This window comes from Oncorhynchus tshawytscha, unplaced genomic scaffold (assembly GCF_018296145.1).
Source record: "Oncorhynchus tshawytscha isolate Ot180627B unplaced genomic scaffold, Otsh_v2.0 Un_contig_2034_pilon_pilon, whole genome shotgun sequence".
In the NCBI taxonomy this organism is placed as follows: Eukaryota; Metazoa; Chordata; class Actinopteri; order Salmoniformes; family Salmonidae; genus Oncorhynchus; species Oncorhynchus tshawytscha.
In genome coordinates, this window is record NW_024609563.1 from 21,728 (window position 1) to 37,417 (window position 15,690).

Sequence of the window (15,690 nt, forward strand, 5' to 3'; positions counted from 1 at the left end):
TCCTCACTGACAACACCCTCCTCACTGATAAACAGACAACACCTTCCTCACTGACAACACCCTCCTCACTGACAAACAGACAACACCTCCTCACTGACAACACCCTCCTCACTGATAAACAGACAACACCCTCCTCACTGACAACACCCTCCTCACTGATAAACAGACAACACCCTCCTCACTGACAACACCCTCCTCACTGACAAACAGACAACACCTCCTCACTGACAACACCCTCCTCACTGACAAACAGACCACACCCTCCTCACTGATAAACAGACAACACCCTCCTCACTGATAAACAGACAACACCCTCCTCACTGACAACACCCTCCTCACTGATAAACAGACAACACCTTCCTCACTGACAACACCCTCCTCACTGACAAACAGACAACACACTCCTCACTGACAACACCCTCCTCACTGATAAACAGACCACACCCTCCTCACTGACAACACCCTCCTCACTGATAAACAGACAACACCCTCCTCACTGACAACACCCTCCTCACTGACAAACAGACAACACACTCCTCACTGACAACACCCTCCTCACTGATAAACAGACAACACACTCCTCACTGACCACACCCTCCTCACTGATAAACAGACAACACCCTCCTCACTGACAACACCCTCCTCACTGACAAACAGACAACACACTCCTCACTGACCACACCCTCCTCACTGATAAACAGACAACACCCTCCTCACTGACCACACCCTCCTCACTGATAAACAGACAACACCCTCCTCACTGATAAACAGACAACACACTCCTCACTGACAACACCCTCCTCACTGACAAACAGACCACACCCTCCTCACTGATAAACAGACAACACCCTCCTCACTGATAAACAGACAACACCCTCCTCACTGACAACACCCTCCTCACTGATAAACAGACAACACCTTCCTCACTGACAACACCCTCCTCACTGACAAACAGACAACACACTCCTCACTGACAACACCCTCCTCACTGATAAACAGACCACACCCTCCTCACTGACAACACCCTCCTCACTGACAAACAGACAACACCCTCCTCACTGACAACACCCTCCTCACTGACAAACAGACCACACCCTCCTCACTGATAAACAGACAACACCCTCCTCACTGATAAACAGACAACACCCTCCTCACTGACAACACCCTCCTCACTGATAAACAGACAACACCTTCCTCACTGACAACACCCTCCTCACTGACAAACAGACAACACACTCCTCACTGACAACACCCTCCTCACTGATAAACAGACCACACCCTCCTCACTGACAACACCCTCCTCACTGATAAACAGACAACACCCTCCTCACTGACAACACCCTCCTCACTGACAAACAGACAACACACTCCTCACTGACAACACCCTCCTCACTGATAAACAGACAACACACTCCTCACTGACCACACCCTCCTCACTGATAAACAGACAACACCCTCCTCACTGACAACACCCTCCTCACTGACAAACAGACAACACACTCCTCACTGACCACACCCTCCTCACTGATAAACAGACAACACCCTCCTCACTGACCACACCCTCCTCACTGATAAACAGACAACACCCTCCTCACTGATAAACAGACAACACACTCCTCACTGACCACACCCTCCTCACTGATAAACAGACAACACCCTCCTCACTGACAACAGCCTCCTCACTGATAAACAGACCACACCCTCCTCACTGACCACAACCCTCCTCACTGATAAACAGACCACACCCTCCTCACTGACCACACCCTCCTCACTGATAAACAGACCACACCCTCCTCACTGACCACACCCTCCTCACTGATAAACAGACCACACCCTCCTCACTGACAACACCCTCCTCACTGATAAACAGACAACACCCTCCTCACTGACAACACCCTCCTCACTGACAAACAGACAACACCCTCCTCACTGACAACACCCTCCTCACTGACAAACAGACAACACCCTCCTCACTGACAACACCCTCCTCACTGACAAACAGACAACACACTCCTCACTGACAACACCCTCCTCACTGATAAACAGACCACACCCTCCTCACTGACAACACCCTCCTCACTGATAAACAGACAACACCCTCCTCACTGACAACACCCTCCTCACTGACAAACAGACAACACCCTCCTCACTGACAACACCCTCCTCACTGACAAACAGACAACACCCTCCTCACTGACAAACAGACAACACCCTCCTCACTGACAACACCCTCCTCACTGACAAACAGACAACACCCTCCTCACTGACAACACCCTCCTCACTGACAAACAGACAACACCCTCCTCACTGACAACACCCTCCTCACTGACAAACAGACAACACACTCCTCACTGACAACACCCTCCTCACTGATAAACAGACAACACCCTCCTCACTGACAACACCCTCCTCACTGACAAACAGACAACACCCTCCTCACTGACAACACCCTCCTCACTGACAAACAGACAACACACTCCTCACTGACAACACCCTCCTCACTGATAAACAGACAACACACTCCTCACTGACCACACCCTCCTCACTGATAAACAGACAACACCCTCCTCACTGACAACACCCTCCTCACTGACAAACAGACAACACACTCCTCACTGACCACACCCTCCTCACTGATAAACAGACAACACCCTCCTCACTGATAAACAGACAACACACTCCTCACTGACCACACCCTCCTCACTGATAAACAGACCACACCCTCCTCACTGACCACACCCTCCTCACTGATAAACAGACCACACCCTCCTCACTGACCACACCCTCCTCACTGATAAACAGACCACACCCTCCTCACTGACCACACCCTCCTCACTGATAAACAGACCACACCCTCCTCACTGACAACACCCTCCTCACTGATAAACAGACAACACCCTCCTCACTGACAACACCCTCCTCACTGACAAACAGACAACACCCTCCTCACTGACAACACCCTCCTCACTGACAAACAGACAACACCCTCCTCACTGACAACACCCTCCTCACTGACAAACAGACAACACACTCCTCACTGACAATACCCTCCTCACTGATAAACAGACCACACCCTCCTCACTGACAACACCCTCCTCACTGATAAACAGACAACACCCTCCTCACTGACAACACCCTCCTCACTGACAAACAGACAACACCCTCCTCACTGACAACACCCTCCTCACTGACAAACAGACAACACCCTCCTCACTGAAACACCCTCCTCACTGACAAACAGACAACACCCTCCTCACTGACAACACCCTCCTCACTGACAAACAGACAACACACTCCTCACTGACAACACCCTCCTCACTGATAAACAGACAACACCCTCCTCACTGACAAACAGACAACACCCTCCTCACTGACAACACCCTCCTCACTGACAAACAGACAACACACTCCTCACTGACAACACCCTCCTCACTGATAAACAGACAACACCTCCTCACTGACCACACCCTCCTCACTGATAAACAGACAACACCCTCCTCACTGACAACACCCTCCTCACTGACAAACAGACAACACACTCCTCACTGACCACACCCTCCTCACTGATAAACAGACAACACCCTCCTCACTGATAAACAGACAACACACTCCTCACTGACCACACCCTCCTCACTGATAAACAGACCACACCCTCCTCACTGACCACACCCTCCTCACTGATAAACAGACCACACCCTCCTCACTGACCACACCCTCCTCACTGATAAACAGACCACACCCTCCTCACTGACCACACCCTCCTCACTGACAAACAGACCACACCCTCCTCACTGACCACACCCTCCTCACTGATAAACAGACAACACCCTCCTCACTGATAAACAGACCACACCCTCCTCACTGACCACACCCTCCTCACTGATAAACAGACAACACCCTCCTCACTGATAAACAGACAACACCCTCCTCACTGATAAACAGACCACACCCTCCTCACTGATAAACAGACCACACCCTCCTCACTGACCACACCCTCCTCACTGATAAACAGACAACACCCTCCTCACTGATAAACAGACCACACCCTCCTCACTGACCACACCCTCCTCACTGATAAACAGACAACACCCTCCTCACTGATAAACAGACCACACCCTCCTCACTGACCACACCCTCCTCACTGACCACACCCTCCTCACTGATAAACAGACAACACCCTCCTCACTGATAAACAGACAACACCCTCCTCACTGATAAACAGACCACACCCTCCTCACTGATAAACAGACCACACCCTCCTCACTGACCACACCCTCCTCACTGATAAACAGACAACACCCTCCTCACTGATAAACAGACCACACCCTCCTCACTGACAACACCCTCCTCACTGATAAACAGACAACACCCTCCTCACTGACACACCCTCCTCACTGATAAACAGACCACACCCTCCTCACTGACCACACCCTCCTCACTGATAAACAGACCACACCCTCCTCACTGATAAACAGACCACACCCTCCTCACTGACAAACAGACAACACCCTCCTCACTGATAAACAGACCACACCCTCCTCACTGACAACACCCTCCTCACTGACAAACAGACAACACACTCCTCACTGACCACACCCTCCTCACTGATAACAGACAACACACTCCTCACTGACCACACCCTCCTCACTGATAAACAGACCACACCCTCCTCACTGACCACACCCTCCTCACTGACAAACAGACCACACCCTCCTCACTGACAACACCCTCCTCACTGATAAACAGACAACACCCTCCTCACTGATAAACAGACCACACCCTCCTCACTGACAAACAGACAACACACTCCTCACTGACCACACCCTCCTCACTGATAAACAGACAACACCCTCCTCACTGACCACACCCTCCTCACTGATAAACAGACCACACCCTCCTCACTGACACACCCTCCTCACTGACAAACAGACCACACCCTCCTCACTGACAACACCCTCCTCACTGATAAACAGACAACACCCTCTTCACTGACAGACCACACCCTCCTCACTGATCACACCCTCCTCACTGATAAACAGACAACACCCTCCTCACTGATAAACAGACAACACCCTCCTCACTGATAAACAGACCACACCCTCCTCACTGATAAACAGACCACACCCTCCTCACTGACCACACCCTCCTCACTGATAAACAGACAACACCCTCCTCACTGATAAACAGACACACCCTCCTCACTGACCACACCCTCCTCACTGATAAACAGACAACACCCTCCTCACTGATAAACAGACCACACCCTCCTGATAACTGAACACCCTCCTCACTGACCACACCCTCCTCACTGATAAACAGACAACACCCTCCTCACTGATAAACAGACCACACCCTCCTCACTGACCACACCCTCCTCACTGATAAACAGACAACACCCTCCTCACTGACCACACCCTCCTCACTGATAAACAGACACCCTCCTCACTGACCACACCCTCCTCACTGATAAACCACACCCTCCTCACTGATAAACAGACCACACCCTCCTCACTGACAACACCCTCCTCACTGACAAACAGACAACACACTCCTCACTGACCACACCCTCCTCACTGATAAACAGACAACACCCTCCTCACTGATAAACAGACAACACACTCCTCACTGACCACACCCTCCTCACTGATAAACAGACCACACCCTCCTCACTGACCACACCCTCCTCACTGATAAACAGACCACACCCTCCTCACTGACCACACCCTCCTCACTGATAAACAGACCACACCCTCCTCACTGACCACACCCTCCTCACTGACAAACAGACCACACCCTCCTCACTGACCACACCCTCCTCACTGATAAACAGACAACACCCTCCTCACTGATAAACAGACCACACCCTCCTCACTGACCACACCCTCCTCACTGATAAACAGACAACACCCTCCTCACTGATAAACAGACAACACCCTCCTCACTGATAAACAGACCACACCCTCCTCACTGATAAACAGACCACACCCTCCTCACTGACCACACCCTCCTCACTGATAAACAGACAACACCCTCCTCACTGATAAACAGACCACACCCTCCTCACTGACCACACCCTCCTCACTGATAAACAGACAACACCCTCCTCACTGATAAACAGACACCCTCCTCACACCACACCCTCCTCACTGACAAACAGACAACACCCTCCTCACTGATAAACAGACAACACCCTCCTCACTGATAAACAGACAACACCCTCCTCACTGACAAACAGACAACACCCTCCTCACTGACAAACAGACAACACCCTCCTCACTGATAAACAGACAACACCCTCCTCACTGATAAACAGACAACACCCTCCTCACTGACAAACAGACAACACCCTCCTCACTGATAAACAGACAACACCCTCCTCACTGATAAACACCCTCCTCACTGATAAACAGACCACACCCTCCTCACTGATAAACACCCTCCTCACTGATAAACACCCTCCTCACTGATAAACAACTCAAACACATAATTTATGAACTGATACACAAAACAACACTTGATTAGAAAACTTAGAGTTTTTTATTTTAAATTATTATACAAAATTCTTGCCACTAACATAATGTTATGGGGGGGGGGGTACAACCATCTCAGTTCTTCAGATTCTGCTGCGAAGAGACAGAATCATTAGATCACTTATTTTGGTATCGCATCTATGTAACTTGTTCAGGAATGTCAGAAAAACATTTATCTGAAATGAACCCTACAAATAGCACTGTTGGGTTTGGAAAAACCTTTTGGTAAAAATATTTATATTTTATTTACAATCTGTAGATATTAACGATGAGACAGTCTACAGGGAGGAGGTCAGGGCTCTGGTGAAGTGGTGTCAGGAAAACAACCTCTCCCTCAACGTCAACAAAACTAAGGAGGTGATCGTGGATTTCAGGAAACAGCAGAGGGAGCACGGGCTGTAGCTGAGAAGGTGAAAAGCTTCAAGTTCCTCGGCGTACACATCACTGACAATCTGAAATGGTCGACCCACACAGACAGTGTGGTGAAGAAGGCGCAACAGCACCTCTTTAAACTCAGGAGGCTGAAGAAATGTGGCTTGGCCCCTAAGACCCTCACTAACTTGTATAGATGCACCATTGAGAGCCTCCTGTCGGGCTGTATCACCGCCTGGTACGGCAACTGCACCGTCCGCAACCGTAAGGCTCTCCAGAGGGTAGTGAGGTCTGCTGAACGCATCACCGGGGGCAAAATACCTACCCTTCGGGACACCTACAGCACTGCCTGTTCACCCCGCTATCATCCAGAAGGTGAGGTCAGTACAGGTCCATCAAAGCTGGGACCGAGAGACTGAAAAACAGCTTCTATCTCAAGGCCATCAGACTGTTAAATATCCACCACTATCCATCCTTCACCCAGTACCCTGCCCTGAACTTAGTCACTGTCACTAGCCGGCCTCCGCCCCAGTACCCTGCCCTGAACCTTAGTGACTGTTACTAGCCTCCGCACCAGTACTCTGCCCTGAACCTTAGTGACTGTTACTAGCCTCCGCACCAGTACCCTGCCCTGAACCTTAGTGACTGTTACTAGCCAGCTACCACCCAGTACCCTGCCCTTAACCTTAGTGACTGTTACTAGCCTCCACCCCAGTACCCTGCCCTGAACCTTAGTGACTGTTACTAGCCTCCGCCCCAGTACCCTGCCCTGAATCTTAGTCACTGTTACTAGCCTCCGCCCAGTACCCTGCCCTGAACCTTAGTCACTGTTACTAGCCGGCTACCACCCAGTACCCTGCCCTGAACCTTAGTCACTGTTACTAGCCTCCGCCCCAGTACCCTGCCCTGAACCTTAGTGACTGTTACTAGCCTCCACCCAGTACCCTGCCCTGAACCTTAGTCACTATTACTAGCCTCCGCCCCAGTACCCTGCCCTGAACCTTAGTCACTGTTACTAGCCTCCGCCCCAGTACCCTGCCCTGAACCTTTAGTGACTGTTACTAGCCTCCGCCCCAGTACCCTGCCCTGAACCTTAGTCACTGTTACTAGCCTCCGCCCCAGTACCCTGCCCTGAACCTTAGTGACTGTTACTAGCCTCCGCCCCAGTACCCTGCCCTGAACCTTAGTCACTGTTACTAGCCGGCTACCACCCAGTACCCTGCCCTGAACCTTAGTCACTGTTACTAGCCGGCTACCACCGGTTACTCCCCAGTACCCTGGCCTGAACATAGTCACTGTCACTAGTCCTCCACCCAGTTACTCCCTGCACCTTATAGGCTGCTGCTCTATGTACATAGACATGGATTTACTGTTACTTTAATCATGTTTACATACTGTTTCACATGGATTTACTGTATTCTAGACAAGTTCATCCTATTCAACTATTGCTGTATATATACAATTGTATCCATTTATTGTACAGATATACTATATATTCTATCCATATGCTGTCCATAATGCCCATCATCTCTATTACATCCCATCATAATATGGAGACAGCAGTTTGTTAAAGACAGGGTTTGATGGGAAATGTTATCACACAATCCAGTCTCTTTACAAAGTACCAAATTAATATGGTACAGATTCGTTTCCCCAAACAAGGAGATGCCTTATTACCGACTTGGTTTGCTTTGTTTAAAATAAAACGATTTGGCAAAAGAAATGAAACCGTTAAATATTGGAGTAAGATATGATGATGAAATGCATCCTTTTATATGAAACTGAAACAAGACCTGCAGAACATGTTATTATGTGCAGTCAGTCGGTGTAAAAGATGGAGACTATTAACCAGACTAAAAAAACACACAAAAAACAGGTACTAAGAGAAGTGTCTTTCAGTTTTGTTTTAGAGAAGACATTATTGAGTTTACTAGCATTTATAAATATTTGGGTATGTTTATTGATGAACATATTACCTCTCTATACGGAACATCTGCCCTGGCCGACTCAGCATGTAGAGAGAGCTCTTGGGGGAGTTATAGGGAAAAACAAAAACATTTAAAGATATTGGTTATGCTACGTATTGCAAACTGTATCAGACGTGTGTCCTGTGGGGTGTAGGGTGCACAAAGGTTTCTCAAAAACTAACATGTTCATAACAGAGCAGTACTTTACTTTGTAGGTGTCCACCAGTTTGTACCTTTACTTGCAATAACAGGGGACACGGGCTGGGAACCCTGTGAGGGGAGATGGAAGGCGTGTATGGAGAGACTTCGGAATTGACTGCCAGAATAGCAACTTTTTCAATGGGATCTATCCATAGGGGGGGGAGTCTTGGGCAAATGAAATGTCTGACCTTTTTCAACAGTCTCCCTGTGAACATCTGTACGAAAACCAAATTAAGGGAGACATAGATATTATTATCAGGAAGCTTGGCCCCAGTGATGTACTGGGTCGTACGCACTACCCTCTGTAGCTCATTACGGTCAGATGCTGAGCAGTTGCCATACCAGGCGGTGATGCAACCGGTCTGGATGTTCTCGATGGTGCAGCTGTAGAACGTTTTGAGGATCTGGGGACCCATGCCAAATCGTTTCAGTCTCCTGAGGGGGAAAAGGTGTTGTCGTGCCCTCTTCACGACTGTCTTGGTGTGTGGACCATGTTAGTTTGTTGGTGATGTGGACACCAAGGAACTTTAAAACTCTCGATCTGCTCCATTTCAGTCCCCTCGATGTTAATGGGGGCCTGTTCAGCCCTCCTTTTCCTGTAGTTCACGATCAGCTCCAATGTCACATTGAGAGAGAGGTTGTTGACCTGGTTGTTGTCCTGGCACCACATTACCCGGGTCTTTAACCTCCTCCCTACCTAAAAGCAAGAGATCGCTATGTGCACGAGTAAGATCCGGGATATTGAAACCGGATCAGTATTGTGGTGAAATGGAAGAGGAAAATATTCAGTCTGTCACGTTCGCTGGAATAATGGTTGGACCAAGGCACAGCGGATGTTGAGTTCCACATAATTTATTAATAGTGGAACTTAGCGAAACAAAAACAATAAACAATAAACTAAACCGTGACAACAGAGGTGCTACGTGCACTTACTCAAAACAATATCCCATAAACCACAGGTGGAAAAACACTTAAATATGATCCCCAACGATTACCAGCTGCCTCTAATTGGGAATCATACCAAAACACCAACATAGAAAAAACTAAATAGAACCCCACATAGAAAATATAAACTAGACTAAACCCCTAGTCACACCCTGACCTACTCTACCATAGAAAATAAAGGCAGCTGGTAACGTGACAGTATCCCCCCCAAAGGTGCAAACTCCGACCGCAAAACCTGAAAAAAAAATGGAGGGTTAGGGGGGTGTCTATGGTCGGTGGCGGCTCTGGTGCGGGGCGAAGAACCCGCTCATCCCGCAGATCCAGCCATGGACCCAGGCTGAACACTGTGTCTGGACTGGGCATCGGGGCAGAGAAGGGCTCCTGCCATGGAGCTGGACTGGATGCTGTGTCTGGAATGGGCATTGGGGCAGAGAAGGGCTCCTGCCATGGAGCGGGACTGGACGCTGTGTCTGGACTGGGCATCGGGGCAGAGAAGGGCTCCTGCCATGGAGCTGGACTGGACGCTGTGTCTGGACTGGGCATCGGGGCAGAGAAGGGCTCCTGCCATGGAGCTGGACTGGACGCTGTGCCTGGACTGGGCATCGGGGCAGAGAAGGGCTCCTGCCATGGAGCGGGACTAGACGCTGTGCCTGGACTGGGCACCAACCAAAAGAAGACTCTGGCCTTGGAGTTGAACTGGACATCGGCGCAGGGGAAGGCTCCGGCCATGGAGCTGGAGATTCCGGACCGTTGACCATCTCAGGAGGTTCCTGACCGTGGACCGTCTCAGGACGTTCCGGACCGTGCACCGTCTAAGGAGGTTCTGGACCGTGGACCGTCTCAGGAGGTTCCGGACCGTGGACCGTCTCAAGAGGTTCCTAACCGTGGACCGTCTCAGGAGGTTCCTGACCGTGGACCGTCGCCGGAGGTTCCGGTCCGGGAACCGTTGCCAGAAGCTCTGGACTGGGAACTGTCGCAGGAAGCCTGATGCGTGGGGCTGGCACTGCTGGTACTGGACTGGGGACACACACTTCAGGGAGAGTGCGAGGAGCAGGCACAGGACGTACCTGGCTGTGGAGACGCACTGGAGACCTGGTGCGTATAGCCGGCATCAATTGTACCAGAATTTTAACACACTTCTCAGGACGAGTACGGGGAGCTGACTTAGGTGGCATCGGACAGCTAACACGCTCCTCAGGATGAGTACGGGGAGCTGACTCAGGTGGCATCGGACAGCTAACACGCTCCTCAGGGCGAATGCCGTGTATACTACGCCAAATCAACAGCTCTCTCGCTTCACTCTCCTCCAATTTATCCAACAACTCCTCAACGGTCTCTGACTCACCCCTCAACTTCGCCGACCACACCGTGTGCCCCCGGCAATTTTTTTAGAGGCTGCTTCTTGGGCGTCGTGGCCGTGAACCCTGTCGTCATCGCTGTCCTCCATTACCTCCTTCCGTCTGTCGCCAAGGAAGGTTTTCGCATGTCCCCATCACTTCTTCCCAAGTCCAGAAATCCTTCACCTGATGAACATGCTGCTGGTTTGATGGGATATTCTGGCAATGGTCTCTGAGGGGTGGGGTTAAGGAAATATGTGGGATGGACTGAGAGTAGCTGAGGGGTGGGGTTAAGGAGATAGGTGGGATGGACTGAGAGTAGCTGAGGGGTGGGGTTAAAAGCTCATGTTCATAATAAAGTCAGCAAAAAAAGAAACGTCCTCTCACTGTCAACTGAGTTTATTTTCAGAAAACTTAACGTGGAAATATTTGTATGAACATAACAATATTCAACAACTGAGAATAAACTGAACAAGTTCTAATGACATGTAACAGAAATGGAATAATGTGTTCCTGAACAAAGGGGGGGGTCAAAATCAAAAGTAACAGTCAGTATCTGGTGTGGCCACCAGCTGCATTAAGTACTGCAGTGCATCTCCTCAGCATGGCTGGTGGCATTGTCATGCTGGAGGGTCATGTCAGGATGAGCCTGCAGGAAGGGTACCACATGAGGGAGAAGGATGTCTTCCCTGTAACACACAGCGTTGAGATTGCCTGCAATGACAACAAGCTCAGACTGATGATGCTGTGACACACCACCCCAGACCATGACGGACCCTCCACCTCCAAATCGATCCCGCTCCAGAGTACAGGATTCGGTGTAACGCTCATTCCTTCGACGATAAACTCGAATCCGGCCATCACCCCTGGTGAGACAAATCCTAGACTCGTCAGTGAAGAGCACTTTTTGCCAGTCCTGTCTGGTCCTGCGATGGTGGGTTTGTGCCCATAGGTGACGTTGTTGCCGGTGATGTCTGGTGAGGACCTGCCTTACAACAGGCCTACAAGCCCTCAGTCCAACTTCTCTCAGCCTATTGTGGACAGTCTGAGCACTGATGGAGGGATTGTGCATTCCTGTTGTAACTCGGGCAGTTGTTGTTGCCATCCTGTACCTGACCCACAGGTGTGATGTTCAGATGTACCGATCCTGTGCAGGTTTTGTTACACGTGGTCTGCCACTGCGAGGACGATCAGCTGTCCATCCTGTCTCCCTGTAGCGCTGTCTTAGGCGTCTCACAGTACGGACATTGTAATTTATTGCCCTGGCCAAATATGCAGTCATGCCTCCTTGCAGCATGCCTAAGGCACGTTCACACAGATGAGCAGGGACCCTGGGCATCTTTCTTTTGGTGTTTTTCAGAGTCAGTAGAAAGGCCTCTTTAGTGTCCTACGTTTTTATAACTGTGACCTTAATTGCCTACCGTCTGTAAACTGTTAGTGTCTTAACGACCGTTCCACAGGTGTATGTTCATTAATTGTTTATGGTCCATTGAACAAGCAGGGAAACAGTGTTTAAACCCTTTACAATGAAGATCTGTGAAGTTATTTGTTTTTTTACTAATGATCTTTGAAAGACAGGTTCCTGAAAAAAGGACATTTCATTTTTTTGCTGAGTTTAGTTATGACTGAAAACAGGATGTACAATGTATACTATCTAAGTACTATCTATATAAAACAAAAAGACCATGCTGCTCCTTTCCTCTCTACCTCCCCTCACAGTCCCTTCAGTTTCCCCTTAAGTCCTGTTAGTTTGGCTGCTCAGCCTACCTTAGTTATCTCCCACCCATCATAACCCTCCCATTAACAACCAATCAGAGAGCTTGGAAATGCGCATCTGGACAGTGCACCCGCCCACTCAGGTCAGAGGGTTATCGTGGTGTGAAAGGGAGAAGACGTCATGTTTCTGAGGACGTTTTAATGTCTGTCACGTTTATTTCCGTTATTTCCTTTATTTCCGTTGTGTTGTCATTATTTAGTATGGTCAGGGCGTGAGTTGGGGTGGGCAGTCTATGTTTGTTTTTCTATGATTTGGGTATTTCTATGTTTCGGCCTAGTATGGTTCTCAATCAGAGGCAGGTGTCATTAGTTGTCTCTGATTGAGAATCATACTTAGGTAGCCTGGGTGTCACTGTGTGTTTGTGGGTGTTTGTTTCCGTGTCTGTTGTTCACCACACGGTACTGTTTTGGGTTTTCGTTCGTTCCACGTTTATTGTTTTGTATCAGTTGTTCATGTGTAGTATTTCTTATTAAAAGAACCATGGACACTTACCACGCTGCATATTGGTCCTCCAATCCTTCTCGCCTCTCCTCTTCAGATGAAGAGGAGGAAATCCCTTACAATGTCTGAATGTTTTCCGTCTAAATAACCACAACAACAAGGTTCCAAACCAATGGGATTACCACAGTCAGAAACAGCTGTCCAATGGTATTGGAGGACAACATATGATGTCATTTAATCAATGTACACTAAAAACATATGTGCGGTGAAAATCGACAACAAGCAAACAGACTTCTTCTCTCAGGGACGGGGAGTGAAACAGGGCTGCCCAATAAGTCCAACACTATTTAATATCTACATTAATGAGTTAACAACAAGCCAACAGACTTCTTCTCTCAGGGACGGGGAGTGAAACAGGGCTGTCCAATAAATGAATTGGCCAAAACAGTAGAAGAATCTGCAGCACCTGGTCTCACCCTACACAACACTGAAATCTGCAGCACCTGGTCTCACCCTACACAACACTGAAATCAAGGCACCTGCTTTCACCCTACACAGCACTGAAATCAAGGCACCTGGTCTCACCCTACACAACACTGAAATCTGCAGCACCTGGTCTCACCCTACACAACACTGAGGCAATACACAACACTGAAAGCAGCACCTGGTCTCACACAACACTGAAATCAAGGCACCTGGTCTCACCCTACACAACACTGAAATCAAACCTGGTCTCACAGCACTGAAATCAAGGCACCTGGTCTCACCCTACACAACACTGAAATCTGCAGCACCTGGTCTCACCCTACACAACACTGAAATCTGCAGCACCTGGTCTCACCCTACACAACACTGAAATCAAGGCACCTGGTCTCACCCTACACAGCACTGAAATCAAGGGTATGCTGTACAGAGATTACCTGGTGATGCTGTCTCCCACTGAGGAGGGTCTGCTGTACACAGATGACCTGGTCTGACCGTTAATCACAGGTTCTGTCAGACCTGGGCTCTGACCGTTAATCAGACCTGGGCTCTGACCGTTAATCAGACCTGGGCTCTGACCGTTAACCACAGGTTCTGTCAGACCTGGCTCTGACCGTTAACCACAGGTTCTGTCTGACCTGGGCTCTGACCGTTAACCACAGGTTCTGTCAGACCTGGGCTCTGACCGTTAACCACAGGTTCTGTCTGACCTGGGCTCTGACCGTTAACCACAGGTTCTGTCTGACCTGGGCTCTCACCGTTAATCACAGGTTCTGTCAGACCTGGGCTCTGACCGTTAACCACAGGTTCTGTCAGACCTGGGCTCTGACCGTTAATCACAGGTTCTGTCTGACCTGGGCTCTGACCGTTAATCACAGGTTCTGTCTGACCTGGGCTCTCACCATTAACCACAGGTTCTGTCTGGGCTCTCATCGTTAATCACAGGTTCTGTCTGGGCTCTGACCGTTAATCACAGGTTCTGTCTGACCTGGGCTCTGACCGTTAACCACAGGTTCTGTCAGACCTGGGCTCTGACCGTTAATCACAGGTTCTGTCTGACCTGGGCTCTGACCGTTAACCACAGGTTCTGTCTGACCTGGGCTCTGACCGTTAACCACAGGTTCTGTCTGACCTGGGCTCTGACCGTTAACCACAGGTTCTGTCTGACCTGGGCTCTGACCGTTAACCACAGGTTCTGTCTGACCTGGGCTCTGACCGTTAATCACAGGTTCTGTCTGACCTGGGCTCTGACCGTTAATCACAGGTTCTGTCAGACCTGGGACTCTGACCGTTAATCACAGGTTCTGTCTGACCTGGGCTCTGACCGTTAACCACAGGTTCTGTCAGACCTGGGCTCTGACCGTTAATCAGAGGTTCTGTCAGACCTGGGCTCTGACCGTTAATCACAGGTTCTGTCAGACCTGGGCTCTGACCGTTAATCACAGGTTCTGTGACCTGGGCTCTGACCGTTAATCACAGGTTCTGTCTGGGCTCTGACCGTTAATCACAGGTTCTGTCTGGGCTCTGACCGTTAATCACAGGTTCTGTCTGACCAGGGCTCTGACTGTTAACCACAGGTTCTGTCTGGGCTCTGACCGTTAACCACAGGTTCTGTCTGACCTGGGCTCTGACCGTTA

General features: G+C 49.6%; 1 protein-coding gene across 1 annotated transcript in view; it reads right to left on the reverse strand.

The window, feature by feature from the left end:
- Positions 1–10,322: 10,322 nt before the first annotated feature.
- Positions 10,323–15,690, reverse strand: part of LOC121845158 (netrin receptor unc-5 homolog) — a 164,596-nt gene continuing 159,228 nt past the window's right edge. The window contains exons 6-7 of the mRNA XM_042315930.1: positions 10,926–11,032; positions 10,323–10,550 (exon numbers count right to left, since the gene is read on the reverse strand). Coding sequence (XP_042171864.1) covers positions 10,323–10,550; positions 10,926–11,032 — 335 coding nt within the window. The remainder of the gene's footprint in view (positions 10,551–10,925; positions 11,033–15,690) is intronic.